The following is a 24,529-nucleotide window of genomic DNA, read 5'->3' on the forward strand; positions in this document are numbered from 1 at the left end:
GATTTTTTTTAAGGTCAGTCTTAAAAGTCTAAATGTCTAAAAAGACATAAAAAGTTAAAAGAACTGGTAAACAATAATAAACAGATAAAAGCTGTGAGCAGCATAGGGAAATCTGTAACAGATTATCTTGCCATTATGTTTTGAAAAGATTGACATGGGTAGATTCACATCATGAGTTTTTACAGTTACGTATGGATTTATACTGAAGTACTAGCAGATTGAACAGTTATGTGATCTTATAAAAAGCACAGCAGCTATTGCTGAGGAAATAATATGTAAACTGTTAAAGACTGAGTAGTCATTAGAAGCTACAGTCTGATTGTCTAATACAAGCGAAATGGGAGCAAAGCAAGTATTCCCTTGTATTCCAACATGAGTACTGATTCAGTGGCTTCATTATTTAGCTTTTGATCCATAATTTATAATCAGTGCCTTGAATTCACTGATGACTTCATTATTATTTTGCAAGTCCTGATTTAAACTGCATTATCAGACTTGAAATTTAGTACCTCAGTGTGCTGAAAATGTCTTATTTTTATTTTGTAAGTGTAATTCTTCATTAGAGCTTATTGGCTACGGGGATTTTCATCCTTTGAGCACAGTTTTGTAAATAGGAACAACCTGAGCATATTTAAACTGTGAAAAAGACTAGTGACAGGAAGACTGTCCTATCAGTAGGGTAGACTACAAACCTGCAAATGAAACATAAAACCTTTTGTCAAGAGTTTTCCTGATAAAAGCAGCTTGTATTTTGTAATGGTAAATAATTTCACTTACAGTAGTTTAATAGACTGTAAATGTATAGTGTTTTGTTGCCCACTTGTCATAACTTCGAAAATTTTAACATTCGACATTGAAAATAAGTTAATCTTCATCTGAATATCAGCTTCTTGCTAGCTTTCTATTAGTAAGTGTCCAGTAAGCTATAAGAACTGGGATGTCTCTTCAAGACGGTGGTAAAGCTCAGCTTCACTGAACAAAAATTAAATCACACTAGACACTTAATTAAAAACTAGCACAGCGGCAGTTGAAACAAATCTGCAAAGTTATATTTTTCAGGTTACATCAAGAATGGCTAGAAGAAGAAAAATTCTTCTGTAGTATCAAGATGTCAATGGTTATGTCACCTTTCATTATTGCTTCTGGAATTGTTTTTCAACTCTTTAATCACTATGAATCATGTCATTTTACGTTGTTTTTTCCCCCTGAGCGTTTATAAGAACTTAAATCAGAACCAATGTTAATATTCCACTTCTATGAATGATGTTGCCAAATGCAGTACATATTGTAATATCAAGAGAGACAGTTTAGTAGTTATCCCATTACAGTTCTTGGTTAAATAAAAAAATTAAGAAATCAAAGCAGTGCTGTGCACAGTATTAACATTCATCAGTTCTTGAAATCTTTTGTATCTTTGTCATTCATTCTAGTGAAGAAGGATGAGGTATTTTTTTTCCTTATGAGGTTGAAATGAATTTTTTAGTATGAAAGCCAGTGTTTTAAGGCCAAAATAAAAAAAAAAACAAGTGACTTTACAGTAGAATAATTTTGAAAATGTAGAAGGGAGACCTCGGGATCCTGAACTGCATGGGATTGTAGTATTCAGAAGGCTGCTTAGCTGGTAGATGTAGCAGACAATGTAACTAATTGTAGGATGCTGTTCAAAGCCAGCATGTATAGTTTATTGTTCTGATTCAAGTAAAAATGATCCTTATTCAATATTGTAACTCCAAGGACCCATGTTTTCATGCACTGGCAAATACGAGATGTGCTGAGCTGTTTCCATAGTGATTCTGTTTTATGATGAAGTGAAGATGTCTTAGTTCTTTGAAGTATGTCTAGCTTCAAGGGAAGGCTGAAACAAAATACTTGTCCAGAGATGCTCTGGTTTCATGTTGATTATAGGGCACAGAAGCCCTTTGCAGCTGTGATGCACAGATGTATAATCTAGCTACATCCAAACTATATCGCACTGAAACTCATACGTGCATTATTTTCCATTATGTCCTTCTTTTTGGGAGGGGTACAAGATCAGAATGGAGCTCAGCAGGTTTGAATGATCAAAGACCAGTGCTTCAGATGCTCTGCACAAGCCCTGCAGTATAGAGGTGAACTTGCCTGGCTATCCACACTGAATTACAGTGTTGTGTCATTTATAATGTAATGTGGATTTAACACCACATTTATTTAGCGCATTTAGTTGAATCTAACTGATAAATCTTGCAACTCACATTAATACTGCACCATTAAACACCCACGTCAGCCCAGTCTTTAAACATGTGCTTAACTTTGCAGCCTTGTGATCAAGGTTGTGGACTGGGACACTGAAGAGCTGGGTTCAGTTCCTGCTCTAGTACAGTCATCCAGTCGGATACAGGGTAAGTTACTTAGGCCCCAATTTTTTTGAGCTGTTTAGGCTTGTCTCTGCACAGCTATGCAACACCTGTCTAATTAAGACCTCAGGTATCATTTACGGTAGTGTTGTATGATTTAAAAAGCTATGTACTGTTGGCTTTCAATTAATTCTATGACCAAATTTTTAAAGATAGTGATGCCAAAGCTTCTCATTTGCAACGTGAATTAACAGTTTACTTATGTCTCACAGAAATCTTGAGAGAATATATTATTTGTGTTTTATACTCTTAAGACAGATAGTCCCCCTCATTTCAGAATGTGGTTGTTACTCTATTCCTCAGTTTCCTCACATTTATTTCCTTTGGTCTCTGTTGTCTCTCTTTTCATAGTAGAAAGTAAGTCCTTTGCGTTCTTTCCATTATGTACACATACAAGATGAACCAGAAGAGACACCAAACTACTGAACGGGAATGTAGCTGCTACCTTAGTAGAAATAATAAAGTAGACACTTCATAGTGTGCTGAAATGGGTAGATAGATCATAATGTTTGGCTCTTTGAAGGGAGTATCGTAACCTCAAAACCAGTCTATTGTTCAGAGCCTGGCACAGGTTTTGACCTAATACTGCTCAAACAATATCATTGCATATCGCGTTACCATGTCATGAAAATAAAACACAAGGAGCTCTTTAATTGCTAACAATAGCCTATAGACTGTGAGGTAAATAAGATCAGTATTCTTCATCTGGTCCACCAGTAGTTTTTCTGAGATCTTCTCTCCGCTGTCTTTTTTCCTGTTATTCATAGGTTCAAGACTGTAGTTACTCCATGCTTAGAATCTTTGTAAGATCTTTATAATGGAAGGTGATGTCCACTTTGTGTGTATTTCGTGAAGAGCAAAATCGCAAGTGGACCTAAATAGGAGTGGATGGTACCAGAAAATATGAGACCTTCTGCACAGCTTAGGACACTTTAGCTTTTCTAAAATAAACTGTATTCCGTTATGTGCAAATGACAGTGTGTTTTGATAGACTCCTAAAAAAGCCCTAGAAAGTTGACGCTAGATGAAGAAACTGAGGACTTAGCTGGAGTTGAGGATAAATCCCAAATTGGTTTCTGAACTTTGCTCAGCTTCTCTCTCATCAAGATGAATAGACTGATTATACAAATTAATAGCTTTGAGTCTAAGCTTCTGAGGTCTTTAGATCTTTGCTTTGTAGCTTGCTCCAACATGCTGCAGTCTGCATCTTTCAGGTGCTTTTTTTTAGCCTTTCAATGGTTGCAATCAAAAGTCCTAAGCCCTTTGAGTTAGTTGGCCAGCACAGTACTCTATATTGCAGCATATGAGCCACGCATTTGAAAATTAGGTGCCACGTTGCTAATTGCTGATGCCTAAATGTTTTGTTAGCTCTTGTACTAAATACTCTGCACCACCAAAGAGGGAGTTGGGCTCTGAACTTGTCAGTGCACTTAGTGTATGGATATATTTGCTTGCAGTTAGCTTTACTGAAATAAATTGAGGTACATCCTTAAGTTAGAATTGTGTATGACCACTTCCTGGGAATAACACCTTGAAAAAAGGAATTTTTTTTTTATACATATGTATGTATAAAGGTGAAGTAATAGTTGCATTTTTCAAGAGAGCCTGTGAGTACTGCAAGATCTGGATCTAAACACTCCATTTCCACCTCATGTTTCCAGTCTCTGTCTGAAGCCTGGTAGAAATAGGCTGATAGTTTTCTTGCTTAGCTGGATAGAATCACTATTCTGTACATTGTGAAATCCCCATTCTGAGCATCTGAGGTGCACATGGAGAAATCAACAGATGATCTCCTAAAGCTGCTTAAGATTGGATGAAATTTGTAATGTTGTATGCACAGTATTTTCTATATTTCCTTTATAAATGCAGTTTGGCTGCTCTATTACAAGTCAAGGTGTAGAGTTTTTTAAGAAATGTTGATTCAGCTCCTGATTGTCTCACTAGATCTCTAAAAAGTTTGATCAAATGCCCAAAATTTCACACAAGTGAATAACTAGTTTAGATAATAACTCATTTTCGGTAAGGTTTACCTCAAAATGTTACAGTGCTTTAGAAATTCAATGTCTCTGGGTTTTTTATATCTTACAAGATGTATGGCCAAGTTTCAGGTAAAATTACTTTTTTTGCATGTGACTGAAAAAGCTTTGCAGTGAATGCCACTAATCCAAACTGGAAGCTATTGGAAGGTTTCACATTTGTTCTATCAAGTTCTGACTCTTCTTCCACTCATTCTGATTTATACTTTGTTCCTTTTGTAGGTGCCTATCTTGTGCCATACTTAATTTTGCTACTGATAATAGGGATTCCGCTCTTCTTCTTGGAGCTTGCTGTGGGGCAGAGGATCCGCCGAGGGAGTATTGGTGTGTGGAATTATATCAGCCCTAAACTTGGAGGAATTGGATTTGCAAGCTGCGTAGTAAGTTCTTAACATTAATTGTGAGGTTTGCTTTCAGTTTGTATGATTTAGACCTCCTGTTTTGCTGCAGGGAAAGGCCACTGATTTGTAGCTGGGCATCAAGATCAGTTTACAGTGTTTTGGAAGATCTTACATTAGTACATTCAAAAATGTTCATATAGATGTGTCTGTAAAACTGGTCAACTTGTGTTTTGTGATTCCTTCAAGACTAGGAACTAGGGAACAGAGTAGTCTTCTGGAGAAAAAACACCTGTAAAAGTATAGGTGTTACATGATAAATAAAGAGAAAAGTAAAAATTTAGAAGATGTTGTGTACTTTAATGGGGCAAGCCATTCAGTTCTTATTCTGACTTATTTTAGTTAAAATTAGGTTCAGTGGCTGATGTGCAGAGATATGCAGAAGTTCAGGAAGGATTTTTTAAAAAATTTACAAAGGTAGTTAATAAGTATAACTTTTTGATCTGCCTTTTTCTTTTAATAGGTATGTTTCTTTGTGGCCCTGTACTACAATGTCATTATTGGATGGAGTCTGTTTTACTTTTCCCAATCTTTTCAGCATCCATTACCATGGGACCAGTGTCCTTTAGTTAAAAATACATCTCATACCTGTAAGTCTATATTAATTTTCTTAAAAACAATATAAAATATATAAGATTTGAGATTTTCGACAAAAAGGAGAAAAAATAAAATTCAAAGAGATATTTGTGGGAAACAGTGTTGTATGCAAATCTGCTTTTCCAATGGTAATAAAAGATTATAATACTTGGAAAAATTACAACAAAGCCTAATCTAAGATAAATACACTGTATTTGGAAAGGAACATCCCTGACAATAGCATTTTAAAGCGTAATTAGGAGAGTAATATTTAGTATGTTGCAGAAAAAAAATTTCTGGTTACTTTTTTTCTGATGTTGATACTGCTTTTTATGCTTATTTGGTGAAAAACAAAGGTGAGAGAAGGATATTTCTACATTTCAATTACTAAGATACTTCCTGGCGAAAAGCAGGAAGTGTGGCATTACTAACAAAGCAGAAAATGGAAAACTGAACATTAATGAAATGCATGTAATAAAAGCATTGTTTGCTTTGTAAACCAGTAGAAATGAGATAATTGGGCATTGATTTGTTGCTATAATGAGATGGTCTTGCATGGACATATTACACAACAGCATTAAAAGTCCCTTATCCCTTGGTTTTGGTTATCTCATAATAGTTAACACACTTTGCATTATCCTTGCTATTGAAATATGAAATATTTCTTTTTATTTCAGATCCCGTATTTAATTCCCTTTTATGTTTTTTTTTTTACCCCTTTAATAAAGAACATAACCAGGGACATTTGAAAAGTTGTACAATGTTTTTATAGTGTCTTTGCCAGAGTTGCTTGCTTCAGTTGTTTGAAATAAAATCAGTATTTGTGCATGTTGGCACACAGTCACATTGATTGTAATACACAAGCTATTGTCCATTAATCGAGCCACAGTGGTTGTTTATGTACTCTTATCCTGCCTAAATATTAAGATATAGTGTGTCAGCCTAACTTCAGCAGAGGTCATCTGAACTAAGCCTAAACAAAGACAAGTATTATGTTTGATAACATTCAATCATTTTTGATAGTTTATTTCAGTGAAGATCTCACACCTGTGTTAGGTTTATTTTATAAATACAATTATATTAGTATATTTTTCCTTTATTTTCATTAATTAATTAATTAATTGACTCAGGACCTAGCATAGAGATATAATTGATTGTCAGATATAAGTAATTTATAAAAAAAGTAATTATTTTGAATTAATTTGAAGAATTCTTTATATGTGCTGTATGTCTAGATACACACAATTTCTTAGACTGGTTGGTAACGTGAGTAAAGCAGAATTACAGTATAATACAAAAATCACTTCTGGACTACACATAGCAATTTTCATTTAACTGCTGTGTAGGAGCTGTTTTTTCCTTTTCTCATCACTTTGGTACATTATGTTATTTATAATACTAATTAAGTGCCTGTTGATTTGAATGTTATATCAAAGCAGACACAGTTGAGAATTTGTTTTCCATGTATTTTCAAAATTGTGTTCAATTTCAGAGAGATACTTTTCATAGTGTATGTCACAATATCATATGTAGGTATTCTAATATTATGTGTGATAAATGGAATGTATGTCTTCATCTGGGCCTGCCTACTATTTAGTACTTAAGTGAAAAATAAATTCTGCCTAGTACTCAGATTGACCATATGCAGAGAAATACGTTATCCCAAAAGGGTGTTTTAAAAAGATATACCCAGAACCTTTCACTCATAGTAGTTACTTTTTCTTTTAGACAGTGTCTTAAGACTCTTTGTGAGTTTACTTTCTCAGTAAATGGTGACAGCACAATTACGAATATTGAGAATTGGTGGAACATTGTTATGAAATGTTGGGAAAATACTTCTGTCCTGAATGCAATCTTTACTTGCTAACATCTCTTGACAGTTGTGGAGCCAGAGTGTGAGAAAAGTTCTGCAACCACTTACTACTGGTACAGAGAAGCATTGAATATTTCTAGCTCTCTGTCAGAGAGCGGGGGTTTGAATTGGAAGATGACTATCTGTTTGCTGGCTGCCTGGGTCATGGTATGCCTAGCCATGATCAAAGGCATTCAGTCTTCAGGCAAAGTGAGTATACTGTTTACCTACAGTGTTTGACTTTTTGCTTTGAAACACTTCACAACATTTTTGTTCACCACACCCTTTGTTTACTCTCTCATGAAATCTGTAGGAGCAGGTTAGAAACTTTGACTCACCCCAATATTTGTATAATCTCAAGTAGAGGAATGCTAGTAATTAAGCATTTAAATTGTAGTAATTTTAGTGGAAACTGTAGTAATTCAGTGGGAACTGAGATCTGAAGAAGAATGTTTTCTGTTCTTGTCAGCATAACTGTTGCAAGTAAGTGTACCTCAGCTTTATTGTGCAGCGTAAGTCTGTGTGTTTCTGAATGTCTTAAGGAATTAGGTTTCCATGTATACTCATAGTATGATTGCAGTGCTCAAAATGCCATGCCATTTTTCTTTTTATTGCTACTGTCATTGATATCCATGCTTCTGTCATTAAAACAGGATTCTGGATTGTTTCTTTTGACTAGTGACTAACCATCCCTTTGCATCTGAGTATGTCACCTTGTCTTTTTTCCTTTCCATGCAGCCAACTGGATTGGCTAGTGAATGATTTGCTAGCTCTGTTGATCTCAGTGAGATTTTCAGATGAAAAATAATCTGTTCTAATAGCAAAATTCTTTGCTATTAAAAAGTTTGACACTGAGGTGGAAATTTCTGTGACCACTTAGTGTATTTCAGTTAAAGAAACAAGTTTAGTGAGAGAAGAATTTTACTAAACTTTAAAGTACAGAATAGATCTGCTTTTCAGTGATGCAGAATGAGAGATCTTAGTGAAGCATTTCTAAACCAGTCTACTTCTGTCCTTCTCATCATCATCTCCTGGAATTCGTACTGGAAGCCCAGTACTTTGTTATCAGTTAGTGCACACAGTGACAACCGTATTGTTTTAATACAATACATAATTTATTTTACAGTCGTGATTTTTCTGTCTTCTGCAGAGACAAGGGTATTGGGAAGTGTTCTGCATATTTCTTAGAGCATATGATTATTAATTCAGTCATATATCCAGAACATACTGAGTAGTGAATGAAGCTATTGAAAATAAAGTCCATAGATGTCATGTTAAATTTCTTCTTCATGTTTTTCAGATCATGTATTTTAGTTCCCTTTTTCCTTATGTGGTACTTTTATGCTTTCTGATCAGAGGACTGCTCCTTAATGGATCAGTGGATGGAATTCGTCACATGTTCACACCTAAGGTATGTGCTTAATTACTGTTTGTGGTGTATTGAAGTTTATGAATGATCTCATTTAAGCTTATAGTCTTCATAGAACATTTGACCATATTTCTGTTTGGTTTATTTGCGAAATTGTTGTTGACTTCAGTGGCATAATATCAAGCCCTAAGGTCCAAAGGCTCTAAGTGTTCCAAGAGTCTGTGTAGGGTTACCTCCCTTAGGTGAACGGTTCCCAGAGTTAGATGCCTTTACAAAGCTAAGCAACTGAAAGTGCTGTTTACAGGATTCAGGATGTTTGGAGAGCTCCAAATACTGAAAAGAGAAGTGAATCCTAGTTCTTGCCATTCTGTAGGATGGAAATATGTCAAGTTCTGGGATGTCACAGTGAAATGCCTTACCTTAAACTCTGTCATGGCTTTACATAATTAACTTGTCACTTTTGAGCATAAATTTGATCCTTTTTAGAAATAAAACTAATGCTGTTTGCATAGCAGCCCAGAGTACAGGAGAGCTCTCTTTAATACTAAAGTAGTGTAAGTACTCACCTCAGCTTTCCTCTCCATATTTCTTATGGCTGTCATGCCCAGATAGCAGCAGGTCTAAGCATACATTTTTTTTTTACTGTCCACATTTTCACTGTGAATGTGTCTTATTGAACTTTAGATTTTATAACTACAGAGGTGAGAAGGGATGTTATGAATCATTCCTTAGCCTGAAGATCTAAATTCTACTCACACCCATCTCAAATGCTTGTAACTGTATCTATACTACAGGAACAGCATGTTTGAGTAGTCAGAGCCATACTCAGGGATGCATAAATGCTTGGGCTTCATACTGTATTATGAAATGGTCTTTCCAGCAAGTCCGTTTCATAATACGGTTGAGCAGAATGGGAGTGATGTCTCAAAAATGAAAGCCAAATAATAAGAGTATTAAAATCAATGCACATAGTGGCTAATGCCAGATGACAGGGTGTGTCAGTTGTTTTGATTCCAGGTATTTTGAGTCTGGAGAAATGTCATCCAATAAAAATGACCTTTGTTAGCTATCACATTGTTATTTCTTGCATTGTGATACACAGTTGTACTCTGCTTCACTCACTGTCATTGCTTTAGAGTCATGGTTCTGCAGGAACTTGCAGGCTACTCAGGTAAATTTGGGAAATCTGAGGAACAGAGAAATGTAATGCTTACTGACGAAGAGGAAGTCAATAGCAGAGATGGAATACAGACCTTCTGAAGTTATAATTAGGTTTCTCAGTCACAGTGTTAATCCTTTCTTTAACTAGGAAAGTATCACTAGATACTGAGGGAAAGTAAACACTGAACCTCCCCTTGAATACCAACACCTCTTCACCATTTCATCTTTCCATGAGTTAGACCTAAAATAAGTTGCAACTGATGCTTACTTTATAGTTATATTATAACTTAATTATACAATTGTTTCAAGTGTTCAGATAAATGATCTTGAAAGAAAAATTTTTTTTATTTTCCTCTAATGGTTTCCAGTTCTTTATCTCAAGTTGTGGTTTAAATTTGAGGTTAGGAGGCCTGTATGTCGCATACAGTATATGTGAATATAAACCTTCAAAAGTATTTTCATTATAATCTCTGATTGTTTCTGTACTTGAGCACTAATTTGGGCTGTACGTTCATATGAAACTACCTGAAGGAATTCAGACTCCCCCACTTTTTTTTTCCTTTTGCTCCACTGAACTAACAGTTTATTTGGGGAGGAGACTATACAAAGGATTGCTAAACTGAGCTAGGTTAAAAATTATCCAGGTAGATATACATGAGAGAGGAGACCATCGGTTAGTTAGTTTATCAAATGACCACATTTTGACCACAGATGGATCACAACATTCCAACAGAAGAGTTGTGTCAGCACAGCAGAGGACTGACACACATTGGTGCCAATGTGAGAGCACAGGACTAATGAAAAAGGAGATCATTTCTCTGTTTGGTATGGTTGATGAACAAAGCAGAAATTCTAAATAATAACCTTAATGAAAAATCTAAGGAAAGGTACATGAAAAGCCCACTGAAGTAAACTGCTGCAATGAAACTGTAGGGCTTTATGAAGCTTAAATACAGAGCCCCTAAAATTTCACAGAAAATATAATACCCAATCAATTACAAATTTATTTTGAAATGCTAGGCAATGTGTACCTGAGAACTTACGACCTTTGATGATACCAAATGATATATTGCAGAAAGCGAGAAGTGTTTCAATACTTCAACCATTTACTGATTTGGTAAAATTAAGAATATTCCTCGAGCTCCCTCTAGTGGGAAAGTTCTAGCATGACTGTGATACAGGCAGATTGAACTATGTGCAATAGCTACTTGTGCATTGTAATTACAAAAAAAAAATGTAAGACAGAAACAAGGTTATTGTCATAAACACCTTTTTTTCAAATATATTGTATTTTAGCTATATATAAATTAATAAATACGGTATCTGCTACCTGTCTGTAATATTATACCTTTGTGGGAAACTGGAAATTTTTTCAAAATATTATCATAACAATAGCAGATTTTTTTTTCCCTCAGAGTAACACAGTCAGCCTGATGATGCTGGCATCTATGCTGATGCTTTTTAGTTATACTTTTTTCGATAAGCCTAGGGTTTTAAAAAAAAAAATTACATGTACAGACGTAAGGTCTTTCACTGTCAAATGAATGGAGGCCCTGAATCAGCTTGAAAAAATCTAATGTTTAAATTTCACATGTACTTCTTTTTTTATGATTCAGTATCTAGAAGAATCTGAGATAGACAAATGATGACTCGTAATTTTGTAACAAAGATATTTCTTGAAGCATGGTCATCCGAATGAGCTTTTTGATAAAAGTTTTTCGATAAAAGGCTTAGTTGTCCCTCAAATACATGACCCATTTAACTTAGGGTAAGTTCAAGGCATCTGGCTTAAGGGAGATTTGACTCGTGGACTATACAGATTGTGGTGCCCAGCATTTATTTCATATGTTGCATTTTGCTTTACGTACCATATAAGCATGTGTATCTCATGTTCACCTTTTTTTTGAAAAGTAACAGCAAAGCAACTTTCAGCATACTTACTGCATTTATAGAGGGTTGATCATGCCAAAATACATCTTCATTCTAACAACTGCCAATACATATACTGTAAAAAAAGACAATAAATACTGAAAAAAAAAAAAAAAAAGAAAAAATATGGATGTTCTGTCTTGTTTCTCAATATAACTAGCTGCTATTCCAGTTACCATATAGCTCCAGTAGCATCTCATTGTTGGAAACATACTGTATAGCATGTTTCTCTTTAAGGATCATATCATATAAAAGAAATTCTGGGCCATAAGTTCACTCAAATTCAGGTGTCAACATTCAGCTTTCATTTTATCGTAATGAAAATACCTTCGTAGGGGAGTATTAGCATTTTGTGATATAGGTTGTCTTCCTGTTTTTTTTTCTGTTGTCTTTTCATATAATAGAAATGCATTTTATAGCTGACATATATTATATCTAATTTCAAACAGCTTGAAATAATGCTGGAGCCCAAGGTCTGGAGAGAAGCTGCTACTCAGGTGTTCTTTGCCTTAGGGCTTGGATTTGGTGGAGTCATTGCCTTTTCAAGCTACAACAAGAGAGACAACAACTGCCATTTTGATGCTGTACTGGTGTCCTTCATCAATTTTTTCACTTCTGTGCTGGCAACTTTGGTGGTGTTTGCAGTTCTGGGCTTCAAAGCCAATATCATAAATGAAAAATGTGTTATCCAGTATGAATATCCATTTCTTTTTTTTTTTACCTTTTTTAATGGTATATTTCATTTATGAATTAATGCAGATCATTGAGTTTGATTTCTCTGTTTTATTATGTTTTACAGAAATTCAGAGAAGATTTTAAAACTTTTGAAAATAGGCAATCTGAGTCAGGATATGATCCCACATCATATTAATTTCTCAAGCATTACAGCAGAAGATTACAATTTAGTTTATGACATTATTCAGAAAGTTAAAGAAGAAGAGTTTGATTCTCTTGGTCTGAAATCTTGTCAAATTGAAGATGAGCTTAACAAGGTGAGAGTAATAAGTCTTAAATACAGAGATTATGAACAGATGAATATTTGTAAGCTTGAAATACTCTGAGAAGTACACTTACACAGAGTATCAGTGCCTACGAGCAGTGCACCTGTAGGGATCCATATGAAAACATGGTTCTGTGCAGGTTTGCGTTCCAGCTCACCTGAGGACTTTTGGGTCCGATGTCTTAATATATTCTTCACTGATTTATGATATATTTTGATCATTATATTGCTCCTCTCAGGAGGTGATAAGTTTTTAAAGTTCTTTTTTTTTTGGAAGAGTTGATCATGAGAATTTTTCCAAAAACTAAAGAGGTGTACCTATTCAACATATTAAACTATGATGTCTTCTAGTGTTGATACAATTATTAAATATAAATACCACTTCACTGGAAAGTAAAAAAGTTACTCCTTACTTATTAGATAATTGTTAAATGAGTATCATTCTGATTTGAAATCTTATCACTAAGCCAGATCTGTAATAAAGGTATTTTTCTAGCTTTTTCAGAGGGACTTGCGGTTTTAAACACTGACCCCTAGTTGCACCAGCATCTGAAACTAAAATAAGTCATATTGGTATCTTAGACATTAAAAGTTCCTACACTATTCCTGCTATTTAAAGTTTAAACAAATAGATTTAGAAATTAAGTCCTTTATATACTTAATGGAGAAAACAGCGTGTATTTTGTAGCAGTCCTGTATAATAGCTCTCATGCTAAATTATCAGTGAAAGAGGGAAAAAAGTTCTGACTGGACACGAGAGGAAAATTTTTCATGATGAGAACGATCAGCCATTGGAATAATCTCTCCAGGAAAGTGGGGATTCCCCAACATCGGACACTTAAAATTTGGCTGGACAGGGTGCTGGGCTGTCCTTGTCTAGACCGTGCTTTTGCCAAGAAAGGTTGGACCAGATGATCCTTGAGGTCCCTTCCACCTTGGTATTCTGTGATTCTGTGAAAGAAGTGTTGTTAATATCAATCAACTTAACAGATTCGCAGTCAAACCCAGTGTTTCAGTAAATAGTATTAAGTTCGCAGGTTTGGAAGAATCTCATATTAGATAGTAACTTCCCACTCCACCTTAGAGGTTTAATCAATGACATTGCATGAACACAAAGTCAGACTGCCACACTACAAATGAAATACTATCCATAGTATTATGGATAATAATAACATGGATTTTTTTCTCACTGACAGGCAGTTCAAGGAACTGGTTTAGCTTTTATTGCCTTTACAGAAGCAATGACCCACTTCCCTGCTTCTCCTTTCTGGTCAGTCATGTTCTTCCTCATGTTGGTAAATCTGGGACTTGGAAGTATGTTTGGAACCATTGAAGGCATCATCACACCCATTGTTGATACCTTCAAAGTCAGGAAAGAAATTCTTACTGGTGAGTTGCACAAACTTTCTTTTCTCACTAGAGCAGGAAGCTAAATTTTTTTTTTTGAGAGTATGAAGACTTGTTTTTTGACATGAAAGTTTTCAGTGCTGACATTGTGCAGAGCAGTAAATCACTGTATTCCAGACTGTACTTCCATGCATAGGCACTTTAATATCTGCATGTAAAGCCTTTTCCTGAATGTTACAAGAGCAGGAACATCCTAGAACTTAAATTTTAATGGTGGATTTCTGTTACAAGTTTCTGTATGGTCAGTCCTTCTGAGCTCTTCCTGAATACTTTCCATTCCAGCCTGTGTCACATATCAGGGAAACAAAGGAAAAGGAAAGAATGAAAATACATTGCAAATTACTACAAATTATTCCTAAGTAGGCCAAATGAAATCTTAATTTATAGTGAAACGTTTATTATGTTAAAAATCAGTACAGTTACTTTCTAGAGGAAAATATTTTTCCCCATTGAATGTGGAAAGGGTCTTCAACAAGATGTCTAGTGGTTTTTTTTAATCTATTTTATTTAAATGCACAAAGTTATTTGAGGTGCAGCCTGTTCATGTAGCTGTGATTATCTTGTACCAATTTCTATTTTTGAGATAGAATATCAGCATGAAATACGAAAGTTATGTTTCTGAAAATCTTCGGAACACCTGCAAGGGACTTGATATGTTATGCACAAATTCAGATTTCACATCAGTATCTGTGACAGGAAGGATAGAAAATAAAAAATATAATAAACTGCTTTAACATTATCTAGCTCTGTGAAGGAAACAATATGTTTTATAAGACTTAACCCCTGATGCAGCAGAGCACTGCTCTTTCCTGACTGCTTTCCTTACCTTACTTAGGTAATATTTAACAGAAAATGTGGTTTTTTGCTTTGCTAGATCTAAGAATAAAATTCTTCATAAAGATAAACTGATTTTTGAGAAGTCCTAACCTATTGAGCACTTGTTTGCTTTTTGTTTTTTTTTTTTTTTTTTTAAATCAGCTCCTACATTCTTATAGAATATACCAGCGTGACATTTAGAAATTAGCTGTTCTTCCTAAGCATGTGTTCAAATACTGTGATATATAGTCATTACTCTGGAGCAATGGAGCATTTTACAGTAATTCCTTGTTACTCTGTTTGACAAAAACCACAATAACCTATTAAGATAAAGGAATATTCAAGAACTGCCTTTCTCTTGTAATTTTTTTGAGTGATATACATGCATGATTTTTGCTAAACTCAATTGTACTCAAAGGATTACAACTTGATGTGGTGTTTTTATAATTAACTTATAAAATTGAAATGCCTGGGTTATACTTCATGCAGTATCTGTGGGATTTAACAAGGATTATGCTTGCATTAGAGTTTGTGCTTTAAAACCACAAATCTTAATTTTTACAGATGTGTGAGCACATTTGCAACTTTTTGCACTACACTTCCAGTTCAGTCCCTCTTGAGTTCAGGGAAACCAACTCATATGCTTAGTTATTTTGTGTTCCAAATATCTCCAAATTGAAGTCTGCATGTATATGTGCCAAGTCATGATGAATATACCTACCAGAGCCCTAGTTTACAGCTAAAGATGCATAGTTTTGGGGTGTAATGGCAAGACCAATGGGAGAACATAAGAATAGCAAGGATTTCTAAGTTCACATACACAGGGTTATGGTGGTCTAATTCTTTGATCAGGGTCAGTAATAAAACTCAGTGTGAAAAATTAAACTCAGGCCAAGGAGGTTTTATCCGAGTTCTTTTGGTTTTGTTATCTTGCATTAGGAGTTGACATCAATTTGTAATGGTCTCTTTAATTCTATAAATTTCTATTCTCTCAACAACATTATAACAGTAGTTCCTGTAAGACTGAAAAAAGTGATTGGACTTGTAGCACAGTATTTAAAAAAGTGTCATTGTCTTCCTTTCACTACTATAATCAATACTAATTGATTATCTGAGACTTGATGGGCATGTTCTATAAGGATATTTTATATTTTCACCCAGATTCATTGCACCTAATTTTAGACTGCTTAGGTGTATCCTTAGCCTGAGTTCCCTGTGGGGAAAAAAAAGAGGGCACTTCAGGTGGGAGAATCAGTCTTACTGGTGCTCAATCTACAATTGATTTCACAGTTTGTTGAAATTTTACTTATTTTATGGCTACTTAAGGATTCAGTCCTATTCTCAATGAATTTAGTAGGAAAAAATTCTATTGAGATTCGTTATGCAGGAATAAGCATTCAAGAAATAAATTTTGGGTTATCCCTGAACAAAAGGCAGAAATGTTGTTGCTTAGTGCACAAATACATTTAGACAGATCCTAATGGAACTTCATGCAGTGAATGGTCTTTTAGGGGAAGTCTATTCAGCCTTTATAGTTTTTAGAATCTCAGTCTGAAACTTTGGTTCTTTTCACTTCTAAATTCCAAAAAAGTGATCTAGTGATCAAGTAACATGATGTATGATGTTCTGTTTACTTTAGCGTTGCACTCATATTAAGTTAAATGCTTAATGAGAAATAGTCACTTGATTAATCTCTGTTGCTTAATCAGGACTGCTGTAATATGGCAATTCCAGTAATTTTAATTTCATAACTTTTCTGTTAAGTAGGGAACTGGTAGGATTTCTAATATTCTTAAAATTGAGACCTCCTAAAAAGTAAAATGTTATTAACTTTGATCATGTGAAATAATACATTAAAGTATATCTTTGCGGTTTCGAACTCTCTTTATTTCCTCTTTGTCTGTGGAACTTTGTTACAATTACAGCTCACGTTTCTGTCCTTTATTCCAGTCATCTGCTGCTTGGTAGCATTTTTTATTGGCCTGATCTTTGTGCAGCGCTCTGGAAATTATTTTGTGACGATGTTTGATGACTACTCAGCTACTCTACCCCTGCTTATTGTGGTCATTTTGGAGAATATTGCAGTCACCCGAATTTATGGAATAGACAAGTGAGTAAAGGAAATGTATCTCTCTCTCCATATCAACAGTATTCATTACAATAACTATTACTATTTTAATTACATTTCATGAAGTATTTGTGACGTACATATAAATACAAGTAAATAGAAAGTGGGTCAATCTGGACGTGAATCTAGTCTGTTTTTAAGAACAAGTTTGGAGCAAGATACACTGCATCAGGATGGTGTAGTGAAAGCCAAAGAGATCCAAAGAGAGGAGAATACAGTAGAAGAGGCAAAATTAGACAGTTAGAAAGGAGGCTGGACATGCAAGTATGAGGAATATTACAATTATGTAGAAATAAGACAGCAAGAGAAAGATTTCAAGAAGTAATAACCAAGCAGCAGATGATTAGTATTCTGAACAGATCTGCAGTATTCCAGGCAGTCTGAGAAAGGAACAAAGCAAACTCTAATGGAAGTAACAATAAGAAAGTTTCAGTTTATGAACTAGATTTAGTTTGGGGTGTTGTAGCAATTAGTTGTTCTTTGCATTAGTTGTGAGAGAGGAAATAGAGGAAATGATAGCAAATAACAGGGTCAAAACTTACTTGGAAGCAGCACAGTTGACAACGAAGCTAAGTGACCTTGTATCACAGAACCACAGAATCGCAGAATTGTCTAGGAAAAGACCTTGAAGATCATCCAGTCCAACCATCAACCCAACATTAACAGTTCCAAACTACACCATATCCCTCAGCGCTAAGTCAACCCTACTCTTAAACACCTCCAGGGATGGGGACTCCACCACCTCCCTGGGCAGCCCATTCCAACGCCTAACAACCCGTTCTGTAAAGAAATGCATCCTAATATCCAGTCTAAATCTTCCCTGGTGCAACTTGAGGCCATTCCCTCTTGTCCTATCGCTTATTACTTGGTTAAAGAGACTCATCCCCAGCTCTCTGCAACCTCCTTTCAGGCAGTTGTAGAGGGCGATGAGGTCTCCCCTCAGCCTCCTCTTCTCCAGACTAAACAACCCCAGTTCCCTCAGCTGCTCCTCGTATGACATGTGCTCCAGACCCTTCACCAGCTTCGTTGCCCTTCTTTGGACACGCTCGAGTAATTCAATGTTCTTTTTGTTATGAGGGGCCCAAAACTGAACACAGTAATCGAGGTGCAGCCTCACCAGTGCCGAGTGACAGCTGAAGAGAAAAAAGACCCAAGTCCCTCTAATTTTTTTACATCTTATGACTGAAACCACCAGAATGTGTTCACTAAGCAAGATCAATGTGTGCCACACTTAAAGAATATCAAAAGTAACTCATGCCATCTACATATAAGAGTACGGTATACTAGCATGTTGAAGTAATTTAAACATCTGTGATTCCTTTGCATGTACAAAGGGTGACATAGAATGGGTGGTTTTTCATTTGGCTTTTCACTTGTTCAGTGTCAGTAGTCAACCAGTCCCTCACCATAATGAAATAAAACTATAATAAGAAAATTTAATTTTATGTTTTCCAGACACTGTTTCTGGTCTATGCAAGTAGTGCCTGGTCTACTTACTCATTAAGGGAGAATTCCCGCTTGGCCCACATGTATAATCCTAAAATTGATCACACAGACATGAAAACACCATGTAGATGTTTTTACACATGCAAACAGAAGATGAAACAGATGACCTGGTTATCAGGTTAATAATGTCCAGTCAGGTAGAGTTCCACTGTGAAGGGAGGTAGACATGCCAAAAGTCAGCAACTTGCCTGTAAGGAAGCTGGTGTTTAGGTGTATCTAAGATATGGTAATGCTTTGCTTCTGAATCAGAGCACAGTTGGCTCATGTTTTCAGAAGGGGTTCTGACAGGATACAGTCGAAGTTAACAGCCAAATTTCTCATTCATACCAGCCACCTGAACCTCCCTCTGTAGTATTCCTAATATTTCTCCTGATGTATATTTCTCCAGAATATGCTTCTTCAGGAACCTAGCACTCTTGTTTGCAAAAACTTACAGAATCTACAACTTCACATTGTCACTGGCTGTGATAGCACCAAGGGATCCTCCTTGTAGATCATGATCCAAATATATATGTCTTATTAGACACATTGTCTTTGGTCAGATAGGAAAAAACCCACCATTGCATCCAAAGGGTAGAAGAAAAGGCAACATGTGAATCCCTGTAGCCAAGAACAAAAATCTGCTACGCTGGAATCGGTGCTAAAGGAGCTTGGTAGCTTTTAAAAGAGGATAAGTAGGATAGAGATGATGAAAGACTTTGAAGTGAAGATAATAGATTTATGTTAAAATGAATGAAGAACTGGAGATCCCAGAAAGAACAGGCTATCTGTAGAGGTCACAATCCATTTGTACATTCATCTGCTTTTTAACAATGTGTGTCATTTCAGTGTAAACAAAGGATAGAATACTCCAACCTATGCAGTTTGAAAAAACTTCTGAGAGATTATGTGACAGTAGCTTCACATGTGTAACTGCTTTGAAAACATATTTATTGCTCTGAGAGCTTTTTTGAGATGCAAATTTCTAAAGGGAGTGGGACTGCAAGGGAGTTAAAACAGAATTGGTACTTGTGCACACTCCAAAATAATTAATTCTAAAAATATATTCTCTTTTTCTACTGGCTCTGGAACCATGTACTCCTCCATCAAGAGTACAAGAATAGGAGTTTTGTTCATATCATAACTTGCAATTTTGAAGCACAAGGATGCAGATTTAAAACTTAACAAAGTTTTATTTCAGCAACTTACATGATGCAAACCATAGCTTATGCATAGTTATTTTTTACACTGCAGCACACATGTGGGTTCAAAATGAATTTTGCAAAATCTGTAAGATGGCTGATTGTATATGTCCTCAAAAGTAATGACACATGCCTTAGAAAACAACCCAGTAGACATAATATAAGAAGATGGGAAAAAGAATGTTATAAAAGAAAGGTGAGTTTAAATATCTTTCCAGCATGGCCCAGCAAGCAGTTTACTAAGACACTGCACTGTGTAGCGATTCCTTTTGTTCATCTGTTCTGAACTAGCAATACAAGCTCTATTTTTCAGCCCATCAAGTACTCCAAACTGTAGCCATTTCTATACATGCATTTTTTCAGTGTGTCTGTTCCCTCAAACTAGGTGCCAAGTATCAGTTATGGCACTTGAAATCTCAGTGTACACACTAACAGTAACCTTTTATTCCCTTCACAGATTTATAGAAGATCTGAAAGATATGCTTGGGTTTTCTCCAAGCCAGTATTACTACTACATGTGGAAGTATGTTTCACCTTTAGTATTGTTATGTTTGCTGGTAGCTAGCATTGTCCAAATGGGGTTAAGTCCTCCTGGCTACAGTGCTTGGATTGAAGATACGGTATGTATATAACAGATGCCATCACCATCATAATGATCATAGCTGAAGTATTTCAGAAGTACATGAAAAGACAAAAAATTTGCAATTAGAAATTAAAAGTCAGTATAAATAATGACATGGTTGTTTTTCTCTCCAGTAACATTAATGTAAAACCAACCATTTTTTAAATTTAGAGTAGTTCTGCTTGAAGAAATTCTTAAGGTTGGGAGAGGTTGTTCACTTTCATTAAATCTTAGTTTACTGCAGATAATAGTTGGGTGATAACACTGAATAAATCATTTCAGATAATACATCAATTTTTTATGTGGAATTAAGTATTGAGATTTAGCCATGTCATAGATTTTCCCCTTTGGGAACACATACCACATTGTAGGTAACAACTGCATTAAAACCTGTCTCTGATAAGAACTTGATTTGTAAAAAACTTGTCTCTGTGAACTGCAGAGTCAGTGCTGCATGTTGACTCCAAGAAGAGATTCAGTCAAGGTAACTCCTAAGAGTTTTACTAGCTTGTAGGCTCATCAGCCCTCAGCTGGTTCTACAGGCTTGTCATACAAAATATAGAGCGAGTAAAATGTCAGAGAAATTAATCTCAGGGACCCTTCTGAATGAACAATTGTCTGAATTAGCCAGAGGGGGGAATCACAGCAAAGACAGGTAAAGGGTAAATACAAGAGTTTGGCTTTACTAAAGGTAGATGTCTGCCTCTAACCAGACAACCACTACTACTTTCTCGGGATTCTCAGAAAAACGCTCTTGTTATATTTGATTCTTGCCCTCAAAAATTAGCAATACCATAGAATGCCAAACATATACCATTCATTTCTGTGTATAAAATTAGGCAAACTGAGTCTGTTGGACAGTGATTCATGGATACAGCAGAGGTGTGGGATGCAGTCACTGCCCCAGTATATGTGTTACAGTTTACATGAAGTTTATCCAAAGTGGAACAGTGCCACAGGGTGATCTGACACAGTCCCTGACTAGACCAGTTACTAGCCTACAGAACAAGGACTTACTTTCCCGGCACAGTTACAGATACCACTGCACACTTGTCTGTTCTAAACATGTGGTAAAGGTTCAGGGAACAACTACAGACATGTAACAGAAAGCCTAATGTGAAAATCTTGTTTTGGGTTCTGCTAGAGTGCTCTGAGCATCTCAGAAACTTGTGTGACAGTGTTTTGGTCCTCCTCATGGGCAGATAAGACAGCAGTCCTACATCTCCATGACTGTTCAAATTTGAGATCTGTAATGGTGCCCACATTGTATGTACAAGGTGACAAAAAGATGAGTATGTGTTTGAAAACTGCAGGCCTTGGTGAGGACTGCAGGTTAGCTGTTTCTTAAGTAAAGATGTGTTAATATTTTTTCTCTTGGGTTGCTCAGGCTACGGAAGAGTTCCACAGCTATCCAACTTGGGGAATGATTGTCTGTATATCTCTGATGGTGTTGGCCATACTGCCAGTCCCAATAGTCTTCATGGTGCGCCGTTGCAACCTTATTGATGACAGCTCTAGTAGTTTGGCATCTGTATCCTACAAAAGAGGCCGGATAATAAAGGAACCTGTTAATCTGGAGGGAGATAATACAAGTTTGATTCATGGGAAGAGTCCAAGTGAAATGCCATCTCCAAATTTTGGCAAAAACATATATCGAAAACAGACTGGATCACCAACTCTGGACACTGCTCCAAATGGACGTTATGGTATTGGGTACCTGATGGCAGATATGCCTGATATGCCAGAGTCTGATTTGTAACTGCAGAAAAAAAATGCTGTTTGTTTTTCCTCTCACTGATCATGACTCTCCTATGAGAAGTGGTCAGCTTTACTTACTAGGATGCGATCTCAGGTGCTCCATAGCAACAGTCTTTAAAATGTCATGACTGTACGTACAGGTTGAGAAAACTCCTTTTGGATTAATTCTGTGGGTTTTCATTTGCACTGAAAGGAACATATTCAGAATCAATTGCAGCCTACATCTGCCAGCATAGGCAAGAATTTGATTTTTAAATTAATTTCTAAATTTAAAGCTTTCTATCTCTGAAGCCCAGGTCTCACTCAAATGATAAAATCTTTCTGAGGTAATATCACTGAAAATCTTTTCTTCTGCTTTCAGGTTAACTCCCCAGTATTAAAAGTGATCTCAGAAGTAGTTCACCAAACCCATGTTTTTGTAAACACTTGTATTATACCTTATGTAGATATGCTGTACTTATTTTGTTAGCACTGATAATTACTTAGGCTATTAGCTGAATAAAAAACAAACCTGCAAACTATTTTCTTATGTAATAGCTGTATAGAGCAATAGCATTAGAAAATCAAGGAGTAGACTCACAGGAAGGCGAGGAAAGATGCCCTGTTCACTGGGGACTGCATAAACTATGGCTGTATATTTTGTGTAAAATATTTGCTTTTTCAGTGTGAAAACAATGTTAGAGTGAGTCACTCCAAGAATCTTAAGGATTGTGCAGATTCTGCATTTTTTTCTATGCTGTGTGCCTAAAAAAGACCTTGATATTTATTGTGGTTACAAGATTACATATATATTATATTTATATAATATACTTGTAATGTAAATATGTATATTATTCTGTATGTAATCGTTTCAAAAGTTGAAGCAAGATGGCTTTTTTAATTAGTCTCCTTCAGTTTTGCTCTAAGCAGACCATTTTTTTCAGTCAGTAATTGTTAAGAACTGTATGGCATTACATTTTAACCTATGAATAAAGAGATTGACAAGGTATTTCTCTATGATTTCCTAATACAGTTACTGTAACACAGCCTGCCTTTCCCTCAGCTGGACTAGCTGAAAGAATAACACACCAGCTGAACAGAGATGCTAAAATAACCTGAAAACATAAAATGCTATTTTAATTAAACTATTGGACAAGAACTTTTACTGTGAATACAGTAGATACAGCACTGTAAACTGACATGATACTCTGGAAGCTAGTATGATTATTCCTTATCTTAAAGAGCTTCAAAGTTAGGCATAAATTCTGACTTTGCTGTGTCCAATAAGCAAAGTGAAGAACCTAGTTACATTGTCCCAGCATCTAAAGAACCAGATTAATTCATATGAGGTAAATACAAGTCTCAAAATTGTTTTGAGTGTGTCAGTGTGGGAAAGCTATGCTAAACAAATGAAAAGGAGCAAAATCTTAAATCAAACCGCCTTAGCAACTTGATAAAATTCCTTAGGGATAACTCTTTTGTCTTTGGACGATAATCCCAGCTAATTTTTGATTTCTAACCTGGGAATTTTTAAAGTAATTTCTAATCACCAAAAAGTTGAAGTAGTAGCATTAGTTGAGAAAAAGAAATCAGACTTACCTTGAGTTTGTTAGAAGTTGTGCACCTAAAATCAGGCTTAAAGCAGTCCTCTAAAATGTGTTTATTAGAACATATGGAGGAGAGCTGGCATAATTTGTGCAGGCTGCTCATTCATAACTGATCAGTTGGCAATATTAGTATGTGTAGAATGGATCACCATTAGGCACACAGAGCAAGCGTGTACAAAATATTACTGCTGTGGCAGAGCAGCAGCAGATTTCCACCATCATATGACATCAGGCTTCTAAAGTGACTGTTCAGGGTAGTTGTCATGCATCCCCTCTGTGCCCAGTCCATAGGCTGCAGAAGTCCGTTACAAACTACCTGCGTGTAGTGACACATGCTTTTAGTTATGTAGGTCCCAGTTTTAAATCTGAGGTGATGGACAAATAAATGTCTGCTGCTACACAAGACCTGTTAAAAAGAATATGAGCAAGATCTTACTGAGTGCAATACCTACTTGTTAAAGCATCACAAAGGGGACTAATGCTACTTAAGCAGGAGGCTGAAGATTATTCTGCTGGGGAATATGTGTATTGTTTCTGCCCTTTGCGTGTCTCCTTGAACACTTTCAATCAGCATTTAGATTTTCCACTCATTTAAACCACTGCTTCTTAATCAGTTGTTTCCTGATAACTCCAATTAACATGTCTCACATCAGCTTCATGACATTTTTCAAGCGTGAGAAAACCCAGAATGTATGTCCTGTCTACTGCCAGATGTTCGATTCATAATTTGATTTTAACCATGACTGAACACCCTAAAGTGCAGAAGTTCTTTTAACCTGGTTTACTCTGATGAGCTAAAAGTGAAGGCACT

At 35.8% G+C, this 24,529-nt stretch overlaps 1 protein-coding gene across 2 annotated transcripts in view; it reads left to right on the forward strand.

The window, feature by feature from the left end:
* The window catches only part of SLC6A15 (solute carrier family 6 member 15), a 38,399-nt gene extending 15,281 nt beyond the window's left edge, over positions 1-23,118 (forward strand). For both annotated transcript variants that reach the window (XM_074827113.1, XM_074827114.1), the window contains 10 exons: positions 4,652-4,809; positions 5,291-5,417; positions 7,284-7,465; positions 8,556-8,666; positions 12,164-12,405; positions 12,514-12,706; positions 13,911-14,103; positions 16,888-17,047; positions 20,210-20,372; positions 21,762-23,118. In XM_074827113.1, coding sequence (XP_074683214.1) covers positions 4,652-4,809; positions 5,291-5,417; positions 7,284-7,465; positions 8,556-8,666; positions 12,164-12,405; positions 12,514-12,706; positions 13,911-14,103; positions 16,888-17,047; positions 20,210-20,372; positions 21,762-22,133 — 1,901 coding nt within the window. In that variant the 3' untranslated portion in view covers positions 22,134-23,118. The remainder of the gene's footprint in view (positions 1-4,651; positions 4,810-5,290; positions 5,418-7,283; positions 7,466-8,555; positions 8,667-12,163; positions 12,406-12,513; positions 12,707-13,910; positions 14,104-16,887; positions 17,048-20,209; positions 20,373-21,761) is intronic.
* The last annotated feature ends 1,411 nt before the right edge of the window (positions 23,119-24,529 follow it).

The sequence above is a fragment of the Strix aluco genome, chromosome 5 (genome assembly GCF_031877795.1).
Source record: "Strix aluco isolate bStrAlu1 chromosome 5, bStrAlu1.hap1, whole genome shotgun sequence".
Classification (NCBI taxonomy): domain Eukaryota; kingdom Metazoa; phylum Chordata; class Aves; order Strigiformes; family Strigidae; genus Strix; species Strix aluco.